Source organism: Lissotriton vulgaris, chromosome 3_1, assembly GCF_964263255.1.
Source record: "Lissotriton vulgaris chromosome 3_1, aLisVul1.2, whole genome shotgun sequence".
Classification (NCBI taxonomy): domain Eukaryota; kingdom Metazoa; phylum Chordata; class Amphibia; order Caudata; family Salamandridae; genus Lissotriton; species Lissotriton vulgaris.
The window spans coordinates 552,302,620-552,330,088 of record NC_141689.1 but is presented as its reverse complement, the minus strand read 5'-3'; the positions used below and the strand labels follow the sequence as shown (position 1 = coordinate 552,330,088).

The 27,469-nt window shown below is 46.8% G+C and overlaps 1 protein-coding gene and 1 pseudogene across 5 annotated transcripts in view; both read right to left on the bottom strand.

The window, feature by feature from the left end:
• The window catches only part of ZFYVE16 (zinc finger FYVE-type containing 16), a 743,498-nt gene that overhangs the window by 182,108 nt on the left and 533,921 nt on the right, over positions 1-27,469 (bottom strand). For all 5 annotated transcript variants that reach the window (XM_086960830.1, XM_086960829.1, XM_086960828.1 and 2 more), the window contains one exon: positions 1,904-2,066. In XM_086960830.1, coding sequence (XP_086816956.1) covers positions 1,904-2,066 — 163 coding nt within the window. The remainder of the gene's footprint in view (positions 1-1,903; positions 2,067-27,469) is intronic.
• Positions 25,911-26,994, bottom strand: LOC147726783 (homeobox protein Hox-B5a pseudogene; annotated as a pseudogene).

The window sequence follows — 27,469 nt, the reverse complement described above, 5'->3', positions numbered from 1 at the left end:
GGAGAAGATGCCCATGTGCACTGTAGTCCAGGGGAGGAGTCACCTATCTCGTGATACTTCGAAGACTCTTCCAAGACAACCAGGTGCAAACATCCAGACCCAACACTAGGCGGCAATCTATGCTAAGATGTGAATTCAGCGGCCCACATGCTTCGTCCAAGTATTTATTTTTACTATATTCACTAACATCATCCAACTTGAAACTGGCTCAAGTCCCTAGGTTCAATTGAGCAAGATAGGCGGCACTCGTTTAGAGATCTGTCACCCCGACTCTGGAATAAATTGCCACTGTATCTACGTCAAAGCCCACGTGAAGACATTTTCCATACATTTTTCAAGTCCTGCTCTCTTAACAGTGTAGGCCCTATTTTGTGGATATCTGTTACAGCCGAACCCTTGAGCACTGGAACCCCCCTGTTGGGGGCAGCCAGGCACTTTAGAAAACCAAATACAACACAATACATTATTCATACACCAACGACACAATGCAGTGCAGCAATTATATCAGCTGTGGTTCTAAAACAAGCAACTGTTTTTGTTGATTTGTGTAACTGGGAATAAGCATTTGCAGGACAAAATAATATAGTTTAAAGAGTATGCCTACTAATCATTGCACATTGCTAACTTGACATTTTTTGCTCAAACAAACTAGCAACATCAAAGAGTCAAAACAGGATTGGGCCAAACACTACTACAAATTAATCCAAATCTATGTTTTTATTACTCAGGCTCTGAATAATGCTTTTTTCATACCTTACCTAACACCATCAGATTACATTTGCTGGCAAGGTGAGATCTTAGATTCATATGGTCCCTAGTACTGTAAACAATGTGACCAGGTATGTGTGATCCCTCTGTTGCACCACCTCAATACAAAACTATGTGGCTTGTCTCATCAACAAACAAAAAGAGCTGATGACCTCATAAGTGCAATTAAGGGGCTCTGCGGACTGTTACTGGCCAACTTACAGAGTCAAATTCAAACTCTAAGTTTCATATGCAAAGTTCTGCTCATGCAGACTTCCACATTACTAAATCTGGCACCCAGTTTTGGCCTCCATTAACTGACTAACTCTTGCGTAGTTAAATTTGATTGAGATATTTTTTTAAGAGGCCAGGGGGAATTACTGAAATTGCAAGCCTCAACCTTCTGGAGCACACTGCCACTGCCAAGTTTCCTTGATGAAATCCCGACAAATAAACTCTTTCATCAACGTAAGAGCTGGACAGCTGGGGAAGACAAGATACGCAAAACTGTATTTTTTTATACGTAGTGCTATCACTTTAACTGCTGCCAATTTTATTCAATGAGCTATCACACTGTTGATAATAAATTCCCCCCTCCCCTTGTTAGCTGGTGTTTTGATCCATGATTGGAGGGCTTGATTGCGGGCCACCAATTGGTGGGATAATATTGTCAGATTCTATCTGAAAAATACCACCAGCAGCATGGTATTGCGCAATGCATACATTCTGGCTGAACACAAATGTAAAGGTTATAACTTAAATGCTGTTTTAATAGTCTTAATAGGTGTTGATTCCTTATGAGATTGACTGATTCACTTGAGGTGTGCCAGTTGTGAAGATATTCAATCAGGTGGATACCAGAATATGTATATTTGCTACCTACACACTATATATATATAGGATCAAGCTTCTTGCTAGGTAATGCCCGTCAGCCATCTGTGATTCAATTGTCTTCTGAGGTTTAAAATATGAAACTGAATGAGCTTAATTTTACTTCCCAATTTGTTTTACCAACTTTGTGTTGCATAAATAGATATTATAACTACGTTATGTAGCCAATAAAAATATTTTCTACAAATAAAGATATTTTTTATCTGCTTCAATTAAAAATATTTTAGGCTTATTAAAATAAACCAAGAAGCAACCAATCATTCACCCTTTGTTTGTTTGATCTTCAGACTGAACCCAACAGATGTTCACATCTTCCCTCAGGTCTCCTGCATCTACTTTTCCACATGCTATTCGAAAGTCCTTTTTCTCTCTTAGGGCTTGCCGCAGACCTTCCATTGTTTCTGGGGTGATCTGCACCATTAAGCCATCTGTAGAAAAAAACAGTCAAATAAATACGTTTTAATTAGTTGTGATTTCCTTGAGCCAACAAGTCAGTTGCTGCTTCAAAGGGTGAGTGGGGAATACATATGAAGAGGCTACCATACTGAGCACACGTATTACCAAATACATAATACTCCATTTCAAAAACTTCAAATATGACCACTTCGTACCAAAGTCTTCTGTTCGCAAAGGCTGGGAGGAAAAGAAGATGTTCTTATTTTTAGAGTCAAGATGCTTTCAGTGTCTCAAATACCTCCACATCCCTGGGGCTACTATTGGATTTTTTGGGTTATGGTTCAGATGTAAATTTACTCGAACTAGAAAGAGAAAGGCGCACTCCTGTCGGGTAGTTGATTTAATCCAAGTATAATGGTGGATGGTGCAATGGGGAAAATCCCCCTGAGTGTGAGGAATGAATAAGCAATCGTGAAAGCGCTCTCCTTGAAGAAAGAGGGGAGTCTCCCACATGCACTCAAAGAAATCGGTTCAATCCTTTCTTTTTAGTTAAGATTTTTCACAAAGCATAAATTTCAGGTAAATTATTTATTTGTCAACGGAACTACTCGGACGTTATACTAAAGAAAGCAGCCATTAAAGCAGAAAATAAATCACTGACAAATTTATTAATGATTATTTCTCAGTATAAAGGTGAAAGCAGATGTGCATTTGTATCCAAATATTCCACCCACAGTCACCAGGTAAATAAAATTATTCTAAAGTATTGGCCTATGCTTAGTACGTGGTTCTGAAATTCTAGACCCTGCTGTAATACCGGTATCAAGGTCCAACACTCGTGTCACAAAATATCGTCGTACCATGACGAATTTGGTATCGACAGACCGGTAATGATTAGGACATTATCCCTGTGCATTTGCGTCATGATTGAGCTATGCTAACACCCTTAAATCATGGTTTCCGTTCCGAACCCTCGGACTCCATTTTGTGAACGGCATCCATCTTATGACTTGCCCTCATATAGTCAATTGATTAAGGCCGAGCTTGATCTGAAAGGACACGTCCACCTTAGCTGACTTCCCCATGACCTGGCCAAACTGACTCCACTGCCTCCAGCCAAACCTGTTCGGGAAGCTCCTCGCCCAGTGGCCGAATGAGATAGCATCAATACACAACATGCCATAAACCATTCACCACCTACAGACCATGTTTTCTACACACATACACCTGTCCATGTTTCTTGTTTATGGCAAGTTTTATGACAAGGAGGTGCCCTGTTTTATTGAGGTTTCATCAATATCTGATTGTAAATTCCGGGCTGGGCTGGGTCATCTATCACAAACTGGACATCTAAAATATGGGTTGGCCGTCATGACTTCGCTCTTTGCTTTATTGTGTAAATATGTCTATGACCATATCGTAAACCCAAGAATTCTCACCTGAAGTGCAATATTTTGTATAGAAGGAGAAGGCTGGTTCTGTAAAAACGAACAGTCTCCTGAGAGCTTACAGCCCGTGCTGTTGTAATTCTAGGACGCTTGTTACTTGGTTGCAGCCAATAAAACTCGATCTCTGACTTCACCTAGAAGACTCTTGGTTTCTGTGGTCCGAAACAGGGAGAACTCAGAGGTCTTCGGGTGTTATCCCCTGGCACCACCGGGTTCCTAAAAACCCGGCACCTCAGTTGGCGCCCAACTCGGGGCGGTATCAAGCGGTGACGGTCCAAGCCAGATGTTCGTGAGGAGCTTCCTGTGAAAATTCCAGAGGACGGCCAGCCACTTCAGTGACCCCCGTATGTCGACGTGGTTCCGAAGGTCTTTGCTGCGAGGTTCCCCGCGTCCCGACGGCTACGAAGGACTGCTGCCCTGACTATCGCCCTGTTTTGGACCCAGTCATCCTTGGTAGAGCGAAACAATAGACGAGTCTTCTAGTGACGTCATCGATCTTCAATACTTCAGTTAAGTATAAGTGGAGCGTCTCCCAGTCCTTAGTTTGGTTCTTAGTTTTGGTATCCTTGAGATACGGTTTGTTTGGTACTTGCAAGCGCCAAAACCGAGGGATTCATGTATTCACGAAAGTATCATAGTTAGATAATCCCTTGAAGTTTGAAGCTAGACTAGTGAGCAAAGATGCCTGGTCTTAGCAGACTTGGAAACTTGTTTTGTCTTGGTTGTAGTAAGGACTCCCGATTAGAGGATTCGTGTCCGGTTCCTCCGATTGGAACTCCAACATATGAGTTATATATCAAGCACGGAGTAGGCCCTATCACATATAATGAGGTATGGATAAAATACACCCGCAAGGATGGTGTTTTAAAATGGCCCCAATATGGTAGTTTTCACTCAGAAGTCTTAGACAACCTCGAGGTCAAACTGTTTAAGAAGAAAGCCCGGCCGGCGATGTTTGGCTTCTTTGCGCCATAAGCGAAAGGAGTCAAACAGAAAGAAATAAAATTAGCAAAGAAAAACAAAAAAGGTATGTCAATGGTGCAAGCTGCCATCGCATACAGGGATAATGAGGAAGAGCAGGAAAGTGAACAAATGCTCAGAAGCAAGAAACTAGCAGTAGATAAATGCTACCCGATGTTACCACATGAGGGACCAGATTCGAAGGAAACACCAGATAAAGATCCATTAATGTCCCATTTGTTGAATTCACCACCCCCATACACATCGAGTATTGTTGGACCCCCGAAGCGTATTGTTATACCGCACCCTGGCGCACGAAATACAGTTCTTGCGCAAGCACCAGCTCCTCTTCATTTGGTTCCTACTTCTCCGGTGCAGCCTTCTCCAGGGCCGCCGCCTTTGCTACATACTCCGTTTACTTCTCCTACAACTTTGCCTACCGCTCCACCTGTTAATCCCGATACTACTTCTGCTACTGCTTCGACTTCTTCTGCTGTCGCTTCGACTTCCTCTTTACATCAGCCTGTCTTTTCTGGCGCATCTGCCTCTCCGCTAGCTTCTCCTTCTGTTCGACAGAGAGTGGCAAGTACTGTCACTGGTCTGTTCTCACCTTTCTTTAGGTCGCCTAAGACGACCCCTAAAATAGGACGTAGACAGTTGCGTAGTCAACTGCCGGATTACGAGGAACGAGGAGTGCTGAATGAGTTAGCACGCAAATGGATCACTGACACTGTTAGATATGATGTTCAGTCTGTTATGGAAGTTTTCCGTCAATGGGATGCACCCACTCAGAGATATGTATTTGAAGAGATGTGTGTATACCTTTGCGAAGATTTGGAGACAAATGATCCCAAACGCAAAATGCAGGAATTATTTCGTATGCGTTTTAAGTTCTATGAAGGCATGATTGTAGGTGCCGATGTTGAAAAAGCAATAGATCTGTTATTATCCTATAGGAGTAAGGGAAAGGTCTCTAGATCTTTGTATGAAGATGACGTGTCAGATAGGAAAAAGGCGCGACAGTACCCTATGAGAGAGGTTCCTCCAGTATGGAGGGAAGGTGATGCAAATGTAAATCCACCAATTCTGCCGCATTTCCAGCGTGTGTGGGTTCATGTCCCCTGGAAAAGATCTGAAGTTTTAGCACTCAAACAGACATTACCTGATCCCCGTAAAAATCCTGCAGGGTATTATAAGGAGTTATCACAGACTGCCAGCTCATGTATAATGAATTTAGCGGATATAGACATGTTGTTTGGAAATGTTGTTCCACAGCCTTTATGGAGTAAAATTCGTCATGCAGATCATGATCGGGAACTAGGTGACACGTGGGCTAATATTACTGCTGCAGATATTAGACAAGTTGGTGGTTCCAAACCAGAGCCTTTAATAGCTGAACTCCCTGGTAGAATTATCACGTACATGAAGACGTTAATGCCTGAACTGCGTGTTAATTGGGACAAGTTGTCTGCGTGCAAGCAAAAGAAAGACGAGAATGTGTCTGACTTTTTCACGAGATTTGAAGAGACTTTCGTCGATCACAGTGGTCAGGATATGGCTACCGAGGGTGGCCAAAGATTGTTTGTAGACAAATTCGTACATAATTTGCTCCCTGAACTGTGCAATAAATTAAAAGATTCAGAGAGTGCTTGGGCTGTTTCAACGTCCGCGCAGATTTTAGCCACAGCCCAGTACTACGAAAATAGACGCAAAGACGAGCTAGATAAGGCAGACAAAAAGACCAAAGATTTAAAAACTAAAGTTCTTCTCCAGCAAGTCTATCCGCCTCGCACGCCTAGTCAGCCCAATTACCAACAACCACAGCAGTATTCGAGAAACGCACAAGGAAACGAGTTTTCCCATCAGCGTTTTCCGTATGGCCCGAATCAGTGTGCCTATTGCAAAGAAGAGGGTCATTTCAAAAATAATTGTCCAGCTCTAGCGCGACGTCTAAATGGTGTTTCCGGTGCAAGAGGTAGAGGTGTTCAACAGGCTCCTAGAGGTAGGAGCCGTGGGAATTTCCCCCAGAATACCACTTCTTTCCCGCCTCAGAATTCTATGAATAGCTTTGATCAACAGAATAATGTGTCTTCTAGGTCAGCTCAGTACTATGCTGATGACTACTACCCAGAGAATGAGAGCAATAATTGCTAGGACAGCCATGGACAAAGAGAGGGAGTTGTTTCAGTTCCAGTAGATCAGAATGGACCCTATGTCGAGGTGATTACATCAGGAGTGTCGGAACCATTTCTGCTGGATACTGGTGCTACAAAAAGTTGGATTATGCACTCAAAACTTCCTGGCGCACCTTTGTCTGGCGAAATGAATATTTCAGTAGGTTTCTCTGGCGCCCCTGTTAGAAACCCGATTTCTAGTCCTATGCCCCTTTCTATTGGCCCATGCGAATTAGAAGCACCCCTTATTCTTACAACAGGTTGTGGCGAAAACTTGTTAGGTTTGGATCTGTTAAAGAGATTATATGCTACCTTGTACTGTTCTCCTTCTGGAGTACAACTTACACTTGGTAAGAAAGTGATTTCTCCAATTTATTTGGCAAGGGAGAATGTTCCTATTGAATTGTCATCTCTTCCAGATATACTTTGGGCTAGTGGTTCTAATGATGTAGGTCTTTTGGAGATAGCACCGTATGTCATAACATTGAAAGCCAATGTCAGGTTGCCACGTATTCCACAATACAAGATCTTTAGCGAATGTGAGAAAGCATTGTTGACGATTATTTACGATCTGATTGAGAAAGACGTCATTGAGGAAACAACAGGCAACATTTGTAACAGTCCTATTTTGCCTGTCTTAAAGCGTACTGATCCTTCACAGCCCCATGTGTACAGGTTCGTGATTGATCTCAGAGAAGTCAATAAGATCGTTGTACCGCAGTTTCCAGTCGTCCCCGACATTACTGCCTTATTGACAATGGTTCCCGCTTCAGCCACTTGGTTTTCGGTGATTGACCTGAAGAACGCCTTCTTCAGCATCCCGATTGCTGAGGAGAGCAGAGACATTTTTGGCTTCAATTTAGGAGGACGAAGTTTCCGTTTCAAACGCGCTCCTCAGGGCTACTGTGAAAGTCCATCAATATTCAGTCAGGCTCTGAAACCACAACTCGATACGATTATTCTACCTGATGGCGCGACTCTGATTCAGTATGTAGACGATTTGCTGATCGCTGCAGATACTGAAGAGATTTGCAAGCGAGCCACATTGTCGTTGTTGCGTTATTTATGCGACATGAAACACAAAGTCTCTCTGTCAAAACTGCAATTTTGCCGACAAGAAGTGACCTACCTAGGTCACATCTTATCGAAGGAGGGAAGGAGACTGACCCCAGAAAGAATACAGGCAACTGCAAGATTGAGTGCCCCAAGGACACAAAGAGAAGTGCGTGCCTTCTTGGGCATTACATCGTACTGTAGACAATGGATACCGAACTTCTCCCTATTGGCTAAACCTTTGCTGGCACTAATCCATAAAGACACACCCGATCCTATGCCTTGGTCTGAGGATTGTCAGACAAGTTTCCACGAGTTGCGTGATGCATTGTGTTCGGCTCCGGTGTTGGGCAACCCCGACTACAGTAAGCCTTTTACGTTATATGTCCATGAGAAGGAAGGCTGCGCATTATCAGTCCTAACACAATACTTTGGGAGCAAACAGCGCCCATGCGCATACTTCTCAGCAACCCTAGATCCTGTAGCTAAGGCATTACCAAGTTGCTTGAGGGCCACTGCTGCAGCAGCTGTCTGTATCCGACAGTCTGCTGGGTTAGTCATGCATAATACACTGATCGTTATGGTCCCACATGCAGTAGACATTTTACTTAACAGAACGAAGACGCAGCATTTAACTAGTGCTCGACTGTCAAGCTATGAACTGGCACTATTAGCGAGTCACGTTCACATAAAAAGGTGCGATGCACTCAACCCCGCCACGCTATTGCCCATTCCAACTGAGACAGATAAGGTCGAAATGCATGATTGCTGTTTTAGGACAGAAGAAGAGACCAAAGGGAGAGTAGACTTGCAGGACACTCCCCTTCCTGAATGTAATGACACTTTATGGGTTGATGGTTCATGCTTCAAGTTGCCAAATGGTGATACGACTGCAGCATATGCCGTAACAACATTGCACACCATTGTTGAGACCGCACGCATCCCCCAGAATTCCGCACAAGCAGCAGAGTTAATAGCACTTACAAGAGCATGTGTGTTGGCAGAAGGAAAGCGAGTGAATGTGTATACTGATAGCCAATACGCCTTTGGCGTAGCCCATAGTTTTGGACGATTGTGGCGTGAACGTTAGTTCCTGACGTCACATGGTGCGAGAATCCAACATGGCCAGCTAGTTAACGAGCTCCTCGAGTCACTGACCTTACCGCTACAAGTTGCGATTGTAAAGTGCAGCGCACATAGAAAGATTCAAGATGATGTTGGTCGTGGGAATGCATTTGCCGACGAGGTTGCGAAAGAGACCGCAAGGAACACAATGAGTCGGATGTATGTTGTAGGTCCTGCTAGATGGATCCCTGATGTGGGTATGTGTGAGGACACTATTGAAAGTGTGAAGTCCATACAAGCTGATGCCACTGAAAAAGAGGTGAATGAATGGAGAGAAAGCAAGGGAAGATTGGATGCAAATGGTTGTTGGGTCGAATTGTCAGAGCACCAACGATGGCTGTTACCCGAGGCATATGTACTCGCAGTGGTGACAATGGCCCATGGAATGGCGCACATCAGTGTAAAAGGAATCTGTAAACTGTTGGCCCCAGTATGGCAGAATAGTGGTATCCCGAAATGCGCAGAGAATTTGGTCAGGAGTTGTATGGTGTGTTTGCAATACAATCCTGGTAGGGGGACCCCAACTCCAGCTGGTCATTTTGCGCCTCCAACGTACCTGTTCGAGGTTTTGCAGCTCGATTTCATCCACATGGAGAGGTGCAACAATCTGAAATACGTGCTTGTTGTTGTTTGCGCTTTCTCCAGGTGGGTGGATGCGTACCCCCTTAGGGACAACACTGCATTGTACACTGCCAAAGCCCTTGTCAAGGAATTCTTCCCTAGGTTTGGGATGCCTAGAATGGTCTGGAGTGATAATGGAAGTGAATTCGTGGGACGGGTGATGAAGAGAGTGTGCGAATGTCTAGACATCCACCAGAAATTTCACGCTGCAAACCACCCCCAATCAGCAGGTCTAGTAGAGTGCTATAACGGCACCCTAAAGCTCAAACTAGCCAAGATCCAAGCCAGCACAGGTCTTAAGTGGCCTGACGCCTTGCCTTTAGCACTCCTATCTACCAGAATGATTGTCCATTCTAGGCTGGGACTTAGCCCCCACGAAATCGTGTTCGGGCGCCCAGAAAATATATGGGGGGTACCGAGGCCCAAAAATCTCAGTGAGATAGAGCATCCTGTACTGCTTGACTATTTACACGAATTGACAACTAAATTGCGTGTTTTACACCAACAGGTTCACAGTTCCTCTCCGCCAGCCTCCGATGATCCAGGTCACTCCATTGAACCCGGCACCTGGGTGTTGGTGCGGAATTTTCAGCGCACGAACGAGCAGCCCAGGTGGACCGGGCCATACCTCGTCGTCCTTTCCACAAGATCAGCCGTTCGGGTGGAAGGAAAGAAGAACTGGATCCACGGGAGGCATTGTAAACGGGACCCTCTTCCTCTTCCATATGACCGGTGGGTCCAGGATGGAATCGCTGACTCTGAGACTGAAACTGTACCTCCCTTTACACTCTTCAGCGATGCACGACTGAAAGGAACTGGTACAGAAAAGGAGAGTGATCGTATTTTGCAAGAATTTGTGACCCCGTCAATGCAGTTGGACACTACAGAACCTGAAACATTGTTCGAAGACCACACCGTACCTGGGAAACAACGATATAATCTGAGGTCGAGAAAAAGGGACTAATAAAAGTGAATTTATGTGACTCTCTTTCCCCTAAGAACTATTTTTGATTTTACAGCTCTCTCGCCCAGGGAACTTGCTCATTTTTGATTTTCGAACCGCCATCCAGTTCTGCTGCTAGGGCCGCGGTTGAAGTCTGAGGAGTGCAGCTGGGGATGCCTAGGTCAACGGTTCTGGTCGGTCTGAGGGAATTACCCCGGACTGGACAGAGCGCACTTCTTGGCAGAATCAAACTCCCACCGCGGGCAGCAACTAGAGGATGGAGTTTCCGGGGGTGGAGAGACCTGCTAGACCCATGAACTTTGAAAAGAAAATATGCACTGTAATGGCAAGGAGACGATCTCTAGTATTAAGCATCTCAATGTTGTGTAGTATAATAATGTTTTTAACTGGCTATGCCCTGTCCATTTTTCGAGTTCCATTCATGCCCAACACCCAGCTCACACCTCCTCCTACTGTTCCTACACACTCCTTCCATCCACTACCTGAACACGAGTCCGCCAGAAGACTAGAATTTGTAAATAATTAATTTGTCCTACTCCTACACCAGCACCAATCTGTCATGAACACTACGAACTGTTGGATATGCGGACTCATGCCACACACAACCGATAAGGGTATCCCTTACTTCGTCCTGCCATTCAGTTATTCCGGTTCTTTGTGGGCTTTCCAGACCATGTTCCTATTCTCCCTTGAACCATACGTTCGAGGGGAAAACTCAAACAACAAGGCACTAGTGGCAGGAATCAAAAATATGAGTAGAGATATTGACACGGTCAGAGCAACTCCCAAGGATGAGTCTGCCCCATACAGTAGGTGGAACATCACAAAGTATGGGATTTCCTTAAGTGAAAGCCAGAAATCGAAGAAACCCTCCTCAGTTTGGGTAGTACCCCACCGAGGTCACCTATGTCTGCAAGGTATGGGCAGGGATCCCATAGCACAGTTGGGGAAGAGCGTTTGCACAGAAACGTATGTGTTTGCATCCCGAACTTCCCCTCCATTCTTGGCGGCTAAGGGTACATACTTCATCTGCCATGACAAGGCATACACTTGGTTGCCCCCTGACTTCTCGGGCACATGTTTTATCTCATTTCTGCTGCCACCCACCTATACGGCCGGGGCAGATTACCATCGGAAAAGGACAGTTAGGGGTGTCGTGAGTCAAGACGACACTGCGGGTCAAGAATTTGGGGACTTCGCAAAGGGTTTTCTTCCCTTTTGGGGGCCTATGGTGAACAGCAGGAACATTCGCCAGTTAACAAGAATAGTTGAATCCGCCGTGACCGAAACGGCCGGTGCCCTTAGTAATTTGACAGCCGAGCTCCAGTCGGACCGGCTTATGACTCTTCAGAACCGAGTTGCCCTAGATGTCATACTTGCAGACCGTGGTGGTGTATGTAGGGTGATCCAATCCAGTTGCTGCATTTTCATCCCCGATAATGCTCCGACAGTGTACCAGGCCATATCCAAACTACACAAAATCTCCGATTCCCTTCATGTGGATAGAGGGGATTGGTCTCTGCTAGGGTGGTTCTGGGAACTGATCTCTGCCTGGGGATGGAAAACCCTGATCTTCATCGGGATGATCTTAGCCGTTCTTTTTATGTTCTGCCTGTTTGTACAGTGCGCTCCTGCAATATGTGGCCTCTGTGCTACTTCATGTGTAAGGAAGCCTGTGTCAAGGTACGAATTGAGCAACAGAATGATGCTACAGCAGCATCTCCATGAATTCATCAATACAGATTTGGACTCAGATTAGCACGAGTTATTGCCTTATATGAGGGCAAAAGGAGGGCCTGTGGTTCTGACCCTGCTGTAATACCGGTATCAAGGTCCAACACTCGTGTCACAAAATATCGTCGTACCATGACGAATTTGGTATCGACAGACCGGTAATGATTAGGACATTATCCCTATGCATTTGCGTCGTGATTAAGGGATGCTATCACCCTTAAATCATGGTTTCCGTCCCGAACTCTCAGACTCCATTTTGTGAACGGCATCCATCTTGTGGCTTGCCCTCATATAGTCAATTGATTAAGGCCGAGTTTGATCTGAAAGGACACGTCCACCATAGCTGACTTCCCCATGACCTGGCCGAGCTGACTCCACTGCCTCCAGCTGAACCTGTTCGGGCAGCCCCTCGCCCAGTGGCCGAGTAAGATAGCAACAAGGCACGACATGCCATAAACCATTCACTACATACAAACCATGTTATCCACACACATACACCTGTCCATGTCCCTTGTTTATGGCCAGTTTTACGATGAGGAGGTGCCCGAGTTTATTGGGGTTTCATCGATATCTGATGGTAGTTCTGGGCCGAGCTGGGTAATCTATCACTAACTGTACACACGAAATTATAGGCTGACCGTCATGACTGTGCTTTTCCTTTTGTTAAACAAATATGTATATGGTTGCATCATAAAACAAAGAATTCTTGCCTGAAGTGTAATATTTTGTGTAAAAGGAGATGGCTGGTTCTGTAAAAACGAACAGTCTCCTGAGAACTTACATCCCGTGCTGTTGTACTTCTAGGACACTTGTTACTTGGTTGCAGCCAATAAAACTCGATCTCTGACTTCACCTAGAAGACTCTGTGTTTCTGTGGTCCGGAACAGGGAGAACTCAGAGGTCTTCGGGTGTTATCCCCTGGCACCACCGGGTTCCTAAAAACCCGGCACCTCAAGTATGGAAGTTGATTTCAAAGGCATATTCAACACACCACCCAGATTTGCTTAGAAGCGATCAAGAAACCTGAAACAATTACTTACGACAACCGGAGGTAACAGAGAAACCAACTTCAAGGCAACCACAACCTGTTTAAACTTCAGTAACTGCAATTCTATACTCAAAGGCAATATGACCAGACATCCCAGCAAAGGAACTACCATCAAGCTCTAAGTAAACGCAACCTGCAACAGTCAAAATGTTATTTACATGCTTAAATGTCCGTGTGAATTGGCCTATGTTGGCAAGACTGAATGCAAAATTCGCATCACATTGAATGACCACAAAATTAACATTCGTACACGCAACCCCAAATCCACAGTCGCGGCACACTTTAACACCATGAATCACAACGTTAGCCAACTCCGTTTCCTTATTCTTGAACAGGCCCCAATCCAAAAGGGACACAACAATACGCAATACCTGCTACAAAGGGAGGTTTATTGGATTAACCTCATTGGCACGATTAACCCAAAGGGGTGGAATGAACGTTATGATTTTAGTTGTTTTATGTAATGTTCAGTGATGTATTAGATAATGAGTATACATGTAATTTTTCCCCATTTTGTGTGGCTCACTAAGGGTATACATGATTTATTTTCACCCTTTTGTAGACTATACAGCTTCATGAACTTTCCTTCACCCTAGCAAGAGTTACCGATTATTTTTAATCCATTTCCACTGAGTAGGGACCACCACTAATTCACTTGGGATTGAATTGTTTTCAGAAGGTTGTTTTGATTCACCCCCTGAAGATGATTGTTTTTATAGAATCTTTGTATTGCATTGCACATATGTATTTGAGTTATTTCCTATTGACCATTTTGGGTGAAATGGAGGGGAACCGCCATATGACATTTGCAAAAACTACGAGTCTTTTTTTACTATCCATTGCACGTGTAGTCAATACTCACTCTAATGAAGATAAATGTCGTGCTTCCGATTGGGTATTTACATGAAGCATATGTATTAACTCTTATAACACCACTGTTGTTTACGCGCACGGTCTTTTGAATGTTTAACCTCACAAATAATGATCTACAACAATGGGCACCTTGGTGTGTCGTCTATTTCCATACCCACATCGCGTTGACGTATATATACTTTCGGTTGCAGACCATGTTTACACACATTGAAGGTCTTCACATCTCGTTCATAGGAAATGCCGGAACACTTTTGGGTAAGTGCACTCGATCCGTGTCCGTGTTATTACTTGGCTACCATGGTATACATATTTTGATAACCATTTGCTCAGCATGTTTAGCTTACAGGGTTCTAATGAGGACACTTTTTTTATAGAAGCGGACGTGAGTTCGTTTTCTTCGAAAATGCACCAGTTTTTGGTCACGCGCTGGAATTAAATCACTTACACTAGTTGTAGGGTTTCCCGCTCACATTAATTGATGCTGGGTTCCTTTCTCACGGTTGCATTCCATGCACTTTTTATTTTCATAAATGATGCTACCCAGCTTGTCACGAAATGGAGAATTTTGATACACTCCATCACTTCCACTTGCATGTGGCATCAGGTTACCTATCGAGTATATCACAGTGAGTATGGAGTCACCGCGTTTATGACCAATGTCTGTACAATTGTCACAACAGTAGTCTGGTACCATAATCTTGTTTTCTCTACATTTCAGTGTATCTCCCCTGAAGAAGGGTATTTTCTGCCTGAAATGCATTGGGCATAAACAATTGTTGGTTTAATACCACCAGTTATTATGACGCAATAATAACAAATTTGGATTGATTATTTCTGAACTCTTTGAAAAAACAAATGACAAAAAAATAAGAAACACACTCACCATATCTACTCTGTGTTGTAAATTCAGCTTGTGGAATATTCCCGACTTGAGCAGAAACAAATGCCAAGGAAAAATACAATTTAAAGGATAAATGCTCTAAGATAGTTCTGATCTTATCAGATGCCCAATTTCCAACACTGAACGCATGCAACCTGCATGCTCTGTCACTTTAGGTTCAAGGTAAACTATGTGACCAGATATCTGTACATGTGCTTAAGAAAAGTACTGATGTCAAACTCTTGTTCCTTAAATGCAGTACTTCTTTAAGAGCTATGACAAGGTCATGCCTACCGATGAAGAAGCCTTAACAAGTTTACACCAGGCACATTCAGCTGTGTTGTCGAGTGGCAAGGAGGAAAGAATGAGAAAGGTTAGAGTAGTTCCAGATTTAGATTAGAATTTAGATTCATTGTACTGTATCATGTGCATCTTCTTAATATCACTAATCACTGGATAGGTCTGTGCGCTTGAATTCAGAACACACTTTAATAGAGTAAAAACTTTTTAATAATTGAATACATCACTTAATCTGGTTACAACTTCTATTACTGTACATAGCTAACGACAATAAGAAAAAAAAAATCGCCACTTTTTCAAGCTCTAAATCTAAAGAAGATGCCAGCTAAACATAAACACACAGGCAACTAACCATTAAGCGAAAGATGGATACTATAGACCTAACGTTCCTAGGAAGAGGGGTGTGTTAATTATAAATTACTTTTAATTATAAATTAAAAGTATCTTGTCATTATTTAAAGGCTATTTCCTGATATTTGTGATCACTGATTAGAACAACAAGCTCAAAACTACAAAGAAAGAAAGACATATTACTGGCAAGGACATTTTGAATGGAAGCTTGAAGGACTCTATAATCTGCTCTAGAGAATGATGTCTGGAAAAGATCTGGAACAGATAACAGTTTTTAAGAAGAAGCTGGAGGAAATTAATAAAGACCATATTGAGTACCAAGACTACCGTACCCAATCAAAACTAACAAAACTAAAGAAGGACGTACAAAAATTCAGCAGGGAGAATACATATCCATTTATTACTGATGAATATTACGAGAAGCCAGTCCAACCACAACATACGAGGAAACATCAACGATCCAGAGCGACACCACAAAATTGGATCTTTAGCTCCGGCGAAGAAAGAAGCTCAGGCGGAAGCAATAGCAGTGATGAAAGCTCCGATGGCTATCAAGGGGGACATAAACAGAATTACAACCAACACATGATGCACCCACCGATGCCCGATGGGGGGTTTTGGCAGCAGCCTTCTTATCCACCAGCATTTGGGTTCCCCCATGGCCCACAGCCTTTTTTATGCCAGGGCAGGGGAAGAGGAAGAAAAAAAAGATGGAATACAAGGGTACAATGGGACGATCAGACCTCAGTAGCCATGGGAACAAGGAGCAGAGGAAGAGGGGACGGCCCGTCGACCAGCCGGGAATAACTAACATTGTAAACCTTAGCAACTACACCCTCTCCAATGATGAAGAGATGGTCCTCTCAAAGGGCTTAGGATTTGTCCCAACACCAACAAATGACCCATTTCTACTACACACTGAACTGGCAAAATTCTTCAGGAAGATAAAGCTTAGCAACCATTTTGGTGAAGACAATGCCAATCTGAGGGAACCTACCAGCACAGTTCTCATGAAGAAGTCAACGTTCATGCCACCCACTCAGACAATCCCTTGTCACATGCTAGCCTTTGAACAGGCAGTGCTAAGAGAGGTAGAAGAGATTAACTACAAAGAAGAAAAAGGCTTTCAGAACCTTAACAAACAATGAACGGAAAGCACTGGAGAAACTAAAAAACAATTCTGAACTCACAATAAAGCCTGTAGACAAAGGGGGCACAATTGTACTCATGAATAAATCAATGTACCGGGAGGTATATAATCGCCTGCTTTCAAATACCATCAGCAATGAGAAATGTCCTAGCGATCCAACATCACGCCTCGCAAAAAAGATCAAGGGCATGGTGGGTGAAGCATTGTGTAATGACTGGATTACAAAACAGGAGGCTGATTTCCTGGTGAATCAATCACCCAGAACAGCAAGATTTTACACCTTGCCGAAGATTCACAAAGAGAAAACTTCCCCACCAGGATGACCAATGGTTTCCGGGATCGGATCTATTCTTGAGCCATTATCGCAATTTTGCGACTGGTTTCTAAAACCGATCGTACAAAAATCACGATTGTATCTGCGAGACACTAAGGATGTGCTCTGCCTCTCAAAAGATTTGGAAATTGATGCCTCAGAAGATCTTTTTATCACAATGGATATTGAGGCCCTTTATACCAGCATTCCCCAAAGACGCACACTAGAAGTGGTGGAACACATCGTTTTGAATACAGAATGGAATTTTCTCACACCACAACACTTTTTTCATGGAATGTGCAGAGGTAGCCCTAACAGAGAACTTTTTTGAATTTGAAGAAGTACTATACCATCAAATCACTGGTACTTCAATGGGCAGCACATTCGCCCCCAGCTTAGCATGCCAGTACGTGCACCAGTTTGAGGAAGACTATATCTTCCATGCAAGCAACCCACTCACAGCGGAATTGAGAACCTGGAAAAGGTTTATAGATGATGTCTTCATCGTATGGCATGGGACTGAGGACACCGCCCAAGCCTTTGTAGAATGGGTCAACTCCAAAGACCAACATCTCAGATTCACCCACTCAATCAGTAAGAATCATGCCATCTTTCTAGATCTAGACATTATGATGAACACAGGGGGCATTAGTTCACAGGTACATAATAAACCTACATATAGGAATAGCTGTTATATGAAAGCTTCCATCCGAAAGCCTTGCGGAACAACCTGCCGGTTGGCCAATTTCTTCGTGTCCGAAGGAATTGTACAGAAAAAGTGACCTATCTGGAACAAGCAGATGCATTAGAGACAAAACTCCTTGAACGGCATTACCCTAGAAAAATGATCAGACAAGCAAGGAAAAGAGCCAAGAATAATAACTGTGAGGCCTTGCTGGAGACCGTTGAAAAAGAGAAAGCCAACAGACTTGTGTGTGTTACTACGTACACTCCAGTATCCAAAACCATTCAGAAAATTGTAAGAAAGAATTGGCCCATACTCCATGGTGCAGGGAAATGATGGGAACCCCCACTCTTTGCGTTCAAGCGGAGCAAGAACCTACGGGATGTACTGGTACATGCAAAAGATCCAACCACAGTGAGGGATGACCAGATCACCCTTTGGAATACTCAGAGACCGACAGGACACTATGCCTGTGGTAACTGTGTCGTGTGCCCCTTTACCCTAACAACAAAAGAAGTTGACATTGGCACTACACGCCCATGGAAGCTGAACACATTCTCCAACTGTAACACAGAGAATGTGGTGTATCTCCTGACATGCCCGTGCAACCTGGGCATGACTGCACGAAAAATAAAAACCCAAATCAACGAGCATCGCAGTACTATAAGGTGTAAGGAAACCAACACCAAGCTCACAAAACACTTCATGGAACACTCATAAAGACACAGATCTTAAGTGGGGAATCCTTGAAGTGTTAAAGAAACAGAAGATGGACTTGACGAAACCACTACACATTAGGGAACAGAGGTGGGTGTATCGCCTCCGCACATGGAGCGAAGGACTCAATGATGAAATACCGTGGCTACAATTAGCCCCATGAACTGAACTACCTGTGCCTTAAACTTTTTACAACAAAGAAACACCCCCACCTATCCAATCGCATTCGTAGACAAACACCTGGCACCCATACACCCCCTGGGGTGGTGTAGAAGACATCCATTGCCACAACATGTATGTGCTTCTGTTTGTCAACAAACAAACCTCATTGCCCTTGTAGTGTTCTATGTGGAACCTACTGGACCTGTAGTCTATTTGCCTGGCTTTTCCATAAACTTGTAACAATCCGGGCTATTTAAGTGACCCAGTTAGGAGCCCCCAAGATATATGGCTATATACATCAGGTCCACCTTTCAAATGTGGCATCCCTTAAAAAAACGGGGATGAGACACAAAGCATACCACAGGAATATTTAAATACATACACAGTATCCCCGTTCGTTGTGCATGCGGGCCCTAGGTCTAACATTCTTCAGGGATGCCTCAAATCCATAGATTTTCTCCACGTATAATGTGCATGCTTTAAAAAGACACCGGCACACTTCTTGATTTGCGCGCATGCGCGTACCACTGGATGTTAGTGTAAAATCCGGGCGCATGCAAATGTAAATGTAAACTGATACTTATATAGCGCACTACTCACCCGCAAGGGTCTCAAGGCGCTTGTACGAATATCGCTGTGGAACCCATCCTGGCTTTCCCTGTGAGGCGCCACTCCTGGGCACCCCCAAGGTGGATGCCAGGCATCCTTAGCGTTGTGGGGGCCGTTGTGGTGATTAAGCAAGCTACTGCCCAGAGTTGCAGAGTGGGACTCCATGATTGGAATAGGCACCGAGGCGAGAATTATCAGGTCTGTGGAATTTTGAGCCCAAGACCCGCAGAGGTGGGGAATTGAACCCTGGTCCCGGGGTAGACCTCTGCATCAGGGTCTGCCGCTCTAATCATTGAGCCACACTTCTCCTTTCCATGACACTCCGCGCATGCGCAAGTCATCAAATGCTTTCTAACGATGCCGAGAGCACAGGCAACGCCTATCTGAGTTCACGCCAACACACAAGTGGTAATGATCGGAAACCCGCGACCGGAAAGACCATGTAGGGCGGGCCATGCAAGGGATTAGGATTTTAACACAGCGGTACACAGGACATCTAATTGTCCATGCCGGCACCTAATCAGTATCACAAGCTACCAATTAATTAACGCTGACTTACTATATATAGTCCCCTGCAAACACCACTCGGTCTACATTGAGGAGCGGAAGAGGACGCACACAGGTGGAGCAGTGGAGAGCATATCACGTTACAGTAAAAGTGTGAATGTGGGAGAGAGTATAATTCTTTTTCAGGTACTGGCTTATAAACTCAAAGAACCCTCTGTTCTTTTTTCAATTGAAACATCATGTAAATACACAGCATTTTGTCTTTTTCTCCTCATTTTGAATTTTCAGTATAGCTCTGGACCAAAGGGGTCCCCTACCCTCACCCTCCTATAGGGCACTGAGTTCCATCTTTAGGGTAAGCATAATAAATGAATGTCCTATTGTACAGAGTGCGCAGATTTATGACAAACATTTGTTGTACTTATAGCCTATCACATAGAGTGTTTGTGCATGAGGCTGTTTGCTTTCCTTTTGCTTTGTGCAAATATTTTGCTACACAATGTCCATATCTCGTTTCAGGCTTTAGATACCAAGGCCATCTCGCAGTGGAGTGTGTTCTGCTTCACCCCACACAGTGGATACCCTCCTACCACAGCTTGGTAAGAGTGGAGCCCTTAATCACTTACAGTGAGGTCCTGATGAATGCCACGGACCCTACTGGGCCACCTGGCAGAAACATGTCGACCCTTTGATATCGGTGGGGGGACAATTATATCCCCAAGACACCAACCACGTTTTTTAAAAACACCATACAGATGTCAGCAATATTAAAGTTAATGTGACATCTGCAATGAATTTTCTGAAGGATAAAACTCCGATTTTCCTTATGTTAGTGGTATAGGTCGTAGATATATATTGTGTTAGCATGATGTATCTATATATCCTTAAATATACAGGTATGCATAGAACGTAATCTATAACTTCTTTAGCTTAGTAAGGGTATATGCTGTGTGTGTGTTCTGTTTTCATCAAGCAGGCCGAAAACTATACAGACACCATCTTTTTTTGTTTGCGTTAGGCATGAACAGTGATCACGTGCTACCTTCTAATGGCTATCAGGCCCTAGCTTAGTTGATTTGCTGGAGACAAATGAATACACGCTATGCTTCCCCTGTCCTGGTACTCAAGTTCGCATCTGGCTTTGGGTGCGATAAGCGCATTCCTGAAGGCGCTGTGCCTGCACTCCCGGGAACTGAGACGAAAGGGAGTCACCTCTCCTGACCTCCTCAATAATAACTAAAGCAGAGCTTTGTACTAATCATGTTGCCATATATTGTCCTTCCTCGAGGGTCAAGGGCCAAGTAGTATTTTTCCATCTACGGTGTTTCATGCGATATGCCGAAAGTATATATGTGTTGTTTTGAATGTAAGCTATCAGTCTTATCTAGGCACCTAGATAGAGGCTCCTCTATAGGGTATTCTGTATAATAAACGATTGAACTTTTCTTCACTGCCAACTGACAAGTTATTGGGTAATTGGTATTGGGGCTATTGGTAAGTAAAGCTTCTTATGTTATTTTCTATGGTACGTCAGTTGGTGACTCTGGTGGGACTCCGCGTTGGGGTCGTCCTCCCGTAACTGGGTAGAAAAGGACTAAGAAAAGGGGAGCTCTGGTAGTGGTTGGACGGACCAGAGATTCTGACTTACTCCGCTCTCGCGAACAGGGAGCCCCAGCTGCTAGTGACCATTCGCCGGAGTCCAACAGGCGTAATCCAGGAGCCGACTGTGTTGGTCTCCAGGAGCTGGCAGTGGAGAATACAAAATTGTACCTGCATGCACCAGGTGAGTGAATTGTGTTTAGTGGCTTTTGGAAATACGCTGTTGAGCAGCGCTTTGTAGCAGTTGGCTGTATTTGATTTGGTGGTCGGTGTACCACGGAGAACTTTGGGGGTCTGACAGGGTAGCATCGTGACCTGATCTGACCTGACCTTTTCAGAGCCGGTCGCTCCACCCGCCGCGTGACTCCTCCTGAGTGCGCCGGTCCCCCTTGCCTCCGCCGCCTGATCGCCGCTGCCCGTGCGGATTAGGTGCCCTTGGTTCCTGCTCTTGTGCCAATACTTGTTGTTTTTCTCACTGTTGTGCCCCTCTTTTTTCTCCTGCTATTGTGTTTGTCTGACCGCCTTTTTCCCGCGGGTTCACCCGCTCCCCGCTTCCTGCTGCTGCTCCCCCGTGGCCCTGCCCCCTTTCTTCTTTCTGTACCCTCTCCCCTTCCCATTCGCCACCCCGCTCCCGCCTCCCAGCTGCGCCTCCCTCCCACTTCGCCGTTATGGCGGAGTCCACGCGTATGCGCCGATTGCACGCCAAATGCAAGCTCGTCTACGCCCGTCCGCGCCTGGACCGTGCCCAGCGCCAGAACCCCTGGTCCTCGTCGATGCCAGCGCACCCGACAAACTTACGACGCCGCCACCCTCCACGCACTCAATGCTGGCCGGAACCCCGCTTGCTACTGAGCCACCCCGAAACGCACCCACAGACCCTTCACCTGCCAAGCCTGCCTCCGAACCTGCAACGCACCCGCCAAGCCGAGCCCCAGCAACAACCACCTCAAGGGCATCCTGCTCAACACCCGCTCCGTCCACAGGCACGCCGTCTAAATGTAAATGTAAATGTATTTGAGCTTATATAGCGCACAGCTACCCACAAAGGGTTTCCCGGCGCTTGCTTAGGGAACCCGTCCTGGTATTCCCCTGTGAGATAACCCCGGCAGGGTATCCACAAGGCGAAAGCCAGGCATCCCGCCGCGAGGGGCCGTTGTGGAGATTAAGCAAGCTATTGCCCAGAGTCGCAGAGTGTGAACCCGTGAGTCGAGAAGGCACCGGAGCGAGAATTATCGAGTCCGTGGAATTTTTGAGCCCAAGACCCGCCGAGGCGGGGAATTGAAGCCTGGTCCAGGGCCGATCTCAGCTTCCGGGTCTGCCGCCTCTAACCCCTGAGCCACACTTCTCCACTTCGTCTAACTCTAGAACCTCCTCGACTCAACATCACCAGACGTCGCCTTTCTCTCAGAAACATGGATGAACGCCTCCTCAGCCCCAGACATCGCCATAGCCATCCCAGAGGGCTACAAGATCACCCGGAGGGACCGCGTCAACCAAACCGGAGGAGGCATCGCCATCGTCCACAAAAACACCATCCGCATCTCGACCAACTCAGACGACACCCTCATCGTCGCCGAGCACCTTCACTATCAGATACACACCGACCCCCAAGACCACCCTCAGAGGCACTCTTATCTACAGACCCCCGGGACCACGCACACAATTCAGCGAAGCCATCGCTGACTTCGTCAGTCCGCACGCCCTCACCTCCACAGACTACATCCTCCTAGGGGACCTCAACTTCCACCTAGAGAACAACAAGGACTGCAACACCGCCGCCCTGTTGGATCACCTCGCCAACCTCGGACTCAAGCATCTGGTGAACACCACCACCCACTACGCCGGCCACACGCTCGACCCCATCTTCTCCTCCAGCAAGCACATCTCCTTGAGCCACTCAACCGGACTACACTGGACAGACCACAGCTGCGTCCACTTCAACTTCAGGAGAACCACGACCCACCACCACCCGCAACAGGCTCACCGCAGAAGCTGAAGTAAGATCACCGCCGACCAGCTCACCACCGCCCTCAACCAGAACCCGCCCACCAACACGACGGACCCCAACGAAGCAGCCTGCAACCTCACACAGTGGCTCATCAACTGCGCTGACGAACTCGCACAACTGAAGAATCCTCCCAGCAGGCCCGGCAGCAGGAAAGCCTCGTGGTTTACCAACGAACTCAAGAACTCCAAGAAAACCTGCTGCACCCTCGAGAAAGCCTGGCGCCACCACCAGACAACAGAAAACATGACAGCCCTCAAGAACGCCACCCGCAAACACCACCAGCTGATCCGCACCACCACATTCAAAGAATGGCTCGACAACAACACCCACAACAGCAAGGAACTCTTCAGCATCGTTAAAGAGCTCTCCAACCCCAGCGCCTGCAACAACGACATCACACCCTGGTAAGATATCTGCGATTCACTCGCCTCGTTCGCCTCGTTTTTCCACCGCACGACATACACAACAGCTTCGGCGCGTTGACCACGGACCCAACCACCGAACTAACGCCCCCCACCACCACCTTCTGCTCCTGCACCCGGGTCAGGACCGAAGACACCACCCGCCTGATGAACACCATTCACTCCGGCTCCCCTACCGACCCCTGCCCACACCACATCTTCAACAAAGCCGACTCCATCATCGCACCCCAACTCCGGAACATCATCAACAGCTCCATCGCATCCGCCACCTTCCCGGAGAGTTGGAAACATGCCGAGCTGAGCGCCCTCCTGAAGAAACCCACCGCGTACCCTACGGACCTCAAAAACTTCTGCCCCATCTCGCTCCTCCCCTTTCCAGCCAAAGTCATCGAGAAGACCGTCAACAGACAACTCTCCGCCTTCCTCCAAACCAACGGATCCCTCGACCCCTCACAGTCTGGGGTTCCGAGCAAACCACAGCACCGAGACCACCCTCATCGCAGCCGACGACATCAAGTCACTGCTCGACAATGGAGAAACTGCTGCCCTCATCCTCCTGGACCTCTCAGCAGCCTTCGACGCCGTATGCCACCGCACCCTGATACAGCGCCTCAGCAACACCGGAATCCAAGGAGCGGCCCTGGAGTGGATCATCTCGTTCCTCGACAGAAGAACCCAGAGAGTCCGCTTCCCCCCGTTCCGCTCCTCGGACACCGAAGTCATCTGCGGCGTTCCGCAAGGATCCTCACTCAGCCCCACCCTCTTCAACGTCTACATGAGCCCTCTCGCAGCCATCGCACACCAAAACAACCTCAACATCATCTCCTACGCCGTCGACACCCAGCTGATTCTCTCCCTCCCAAACGACCCCGCCTCCACCAAAGCCAACCTCCAGGAAGGAATGAAAGACGTCGCGGAATGGATGCAGATCAGCCGTCTGAAACTGAACTCAGACAAGACGGAAGTCCACATCCTCGGTCATCTCCCTCCGCCTGGGACGACTCCTGGTGGCCCCCAGCCCTGGGCACCGCACCCAAGCCAACGGACCACGCACGCAACCTGGGCTTCATCCTGGACTCCACCCTCACGATGACCAAGCAAGTCAACGCCGTCTCGTCTTCCTGCTTCAACACCCTGCGCATGGCTCCGAAAGATCTTCCGATGGATCCCCATCGAAACCAGGAAGACGGTAACCCAGGCCCTCGTCACCAGCCGGCTGGACTACGGTAACACCCTCTACGCCGGAATCACGAACAAACTCCAGAAAAGACTCCAGCGCATCCAGAACGCCTCAGCACAACTAATCCTCGACATCCCTCGCCACAGCCACAGCCACATCTCTGCCCACCTGAAAGACATGCACTGGCTCCCAGTCAACAAGAGGATCACGTTCAGACTCCTCACTCACGCACACAAGGCTCTCCACGACACGAGCCCGAAGTACCTCAACAGCCCACTCACATTCTACACACCCATCCGCCAGCTCCGTTCCTCCAGCCTCGCCCCCGTCCCACGAATCCGCAAATCCACCGTCGGAGGAAGATCCTACTCCTACCTGGCAGCCAAGACATGGAACTCCCTCCCCACTCACCTACAGCTGACCCTGGACCATCTCTCCTTCAGGAAACAACTCAAGACCTGGTTGTTCGAGCAGTAGCAACCCCTCCCCCCCCTCAGCGCCTTGAGACCCTAACGGGTGAGTAGCACTATACAAATTCTGTTGATTGATTGATTGATTGATTGGCTGCACGGGTAGACGCTCCACGGACTTGTTTGGTGAATAATAGAGATACCGATCGGACACCTTGGTGTTACACGTGTGGTGTGCACCTGGCCGGACTGCTCTCGACCTGCCTTAGGGTCCTGGACATAGCTTGGAACCAGGACAGTGGGTCCTAGACCGAAACTATCAGCGGAAAACCAGTTTGGACCCTCTCTGGTCAAAGCCCCATCAAATTCTCCTGGCTACACGGATGGCTGTGTAGGTGTGCTACCCGCCTTGGCGAGGCTATTGTCGTCGGTTTCAGTTCGGAAGGGAGACAGGAGATGTGGACGCGCCTGGAGGACAGGAGATGTGCATGCCGACGGCTCGCTGTGTTAGCACAACTCCTACTCGTTGGTCCACAACTGGGCGAATGCAGCGGGGCGCAGGGAGGAAAACAGGACATTTTCTTCACAGCTCAAAAAATGAAAAAGCAGTACTATGGCTGATGTGAAGTTTCTGGGTCCAGGGGAAGATCTGCGGCGTTTGTCCGTCCCGGGAGGTGGCAGAGGGGTTGCTGGGGGGCTCTGCCGGCGCTCTGCTGCTCCAGGGGGTGCCCTCCTCCGCCTCCGAGGAGGCGCTCGTCTCCTTGGGTTCCGTGAAGTGGCTGGAGATGCCGGGGTCGCCCGCTCGGACGGGGGGTGTTGGGGGAGGAGGGCGGCTGCTTGCTGTTGGAGCAGGCTCTGGGGAGGACAGGGAGCAGCTGGGCACCTGCCTGAACCTGCCCTCCTGGGCAGCCAGCTGGGCTGAGGCAAAGCCGCAGGAGCTTTCTCCCACCGCCCGAAGTGGCCAGAAGAGACTTGCTGGTTGAATGTGAGGTCCGTGCCATTGTAGTTATAGCAAAACAAGCTGGAGTGCATGCTGCCAGAGTGCCAGAGTTCCTGTAAGAGCAGTTCAGGGCGCTGCCAGTCCCATAAGTTAGCATCTGATATTCGGGGCCATTTGCATAGCGCCCAGAGAGCGAGTTCACAAATAAGAGCTCATTTGGGTTCTTTTGGAGGCCTTGATTTGTGGATCGTGGTTGTTATTACTTTTCTGCTTCGAGATTCATGACGAATTCATGAATTATAGCCCATTTACTTCGTTTTGCTATGTATGTGGCCAGATATGGGGGGTGGGGGTGCGCGCCACCGAGTCACGTGCCTTTGTTGACCAGCCATAAATTCTCACTGATCACACTTCAAATATGATTGCCTAATGTTGCCTATTGACCTCAAACACTTCATTTGCATGTGTGACTGGCCGCCTTGTCGCCACTAGAGCCAAACAAGCATTTGCAATGCAATAGGTCTTGCCATTTATGCGAGTTTGAGCTATTCACTTTGCAAATAACAATGCCTTTTATTTTTGTTTTTGTTTTAAAAACATAAATAATCCTCAACGTCACCTGTTAGCCCTGCACGTCTTCCGCCAAGCCATCATGGTCCACTGTGCACCGTCATAGTCGCTCACCGCCTCCCGATGAACACTCATCCTCGCAAGCTAAGAAGGACATTATCCAACATATCAGATCCCTGGAGGGAGAAAAGCCTGCAGCTAATTCCCGTTCTCCATCACCTTGATCGACTGCAACCCCACCTCTGCAAATGAATGAACAGGCTGCTCTCGGAAAGTGACCCTGACCCCCTTGGGGTTGGTGATCAATCTGAGGAATCGTCCATACCCAGTTCCCTACCTGCAGTGTTAATGGTACTGGACTACCCGCCCAGATAACCCCGTGAGCGGCTGAGAGAGTGACATCTCTGGGATCACCGAGGCTTAAGGCCTAGGCGGATCCGCAACTGGAACAGGACACAGTGGCCTGGTTGGCCAATGTTGGTTATCTACATTTTGTCTCTACATTTCTAATATCCGCTTTCTCTCTTTTCCCACTTTCTTTCTTCCTCTGGCTATGGCGAGCTGGTAACCCCCTTCCCACGGGGCCCTACTTTTGACGAGAGTGACGACCTCCTCCACCTTCTCCCCACTAT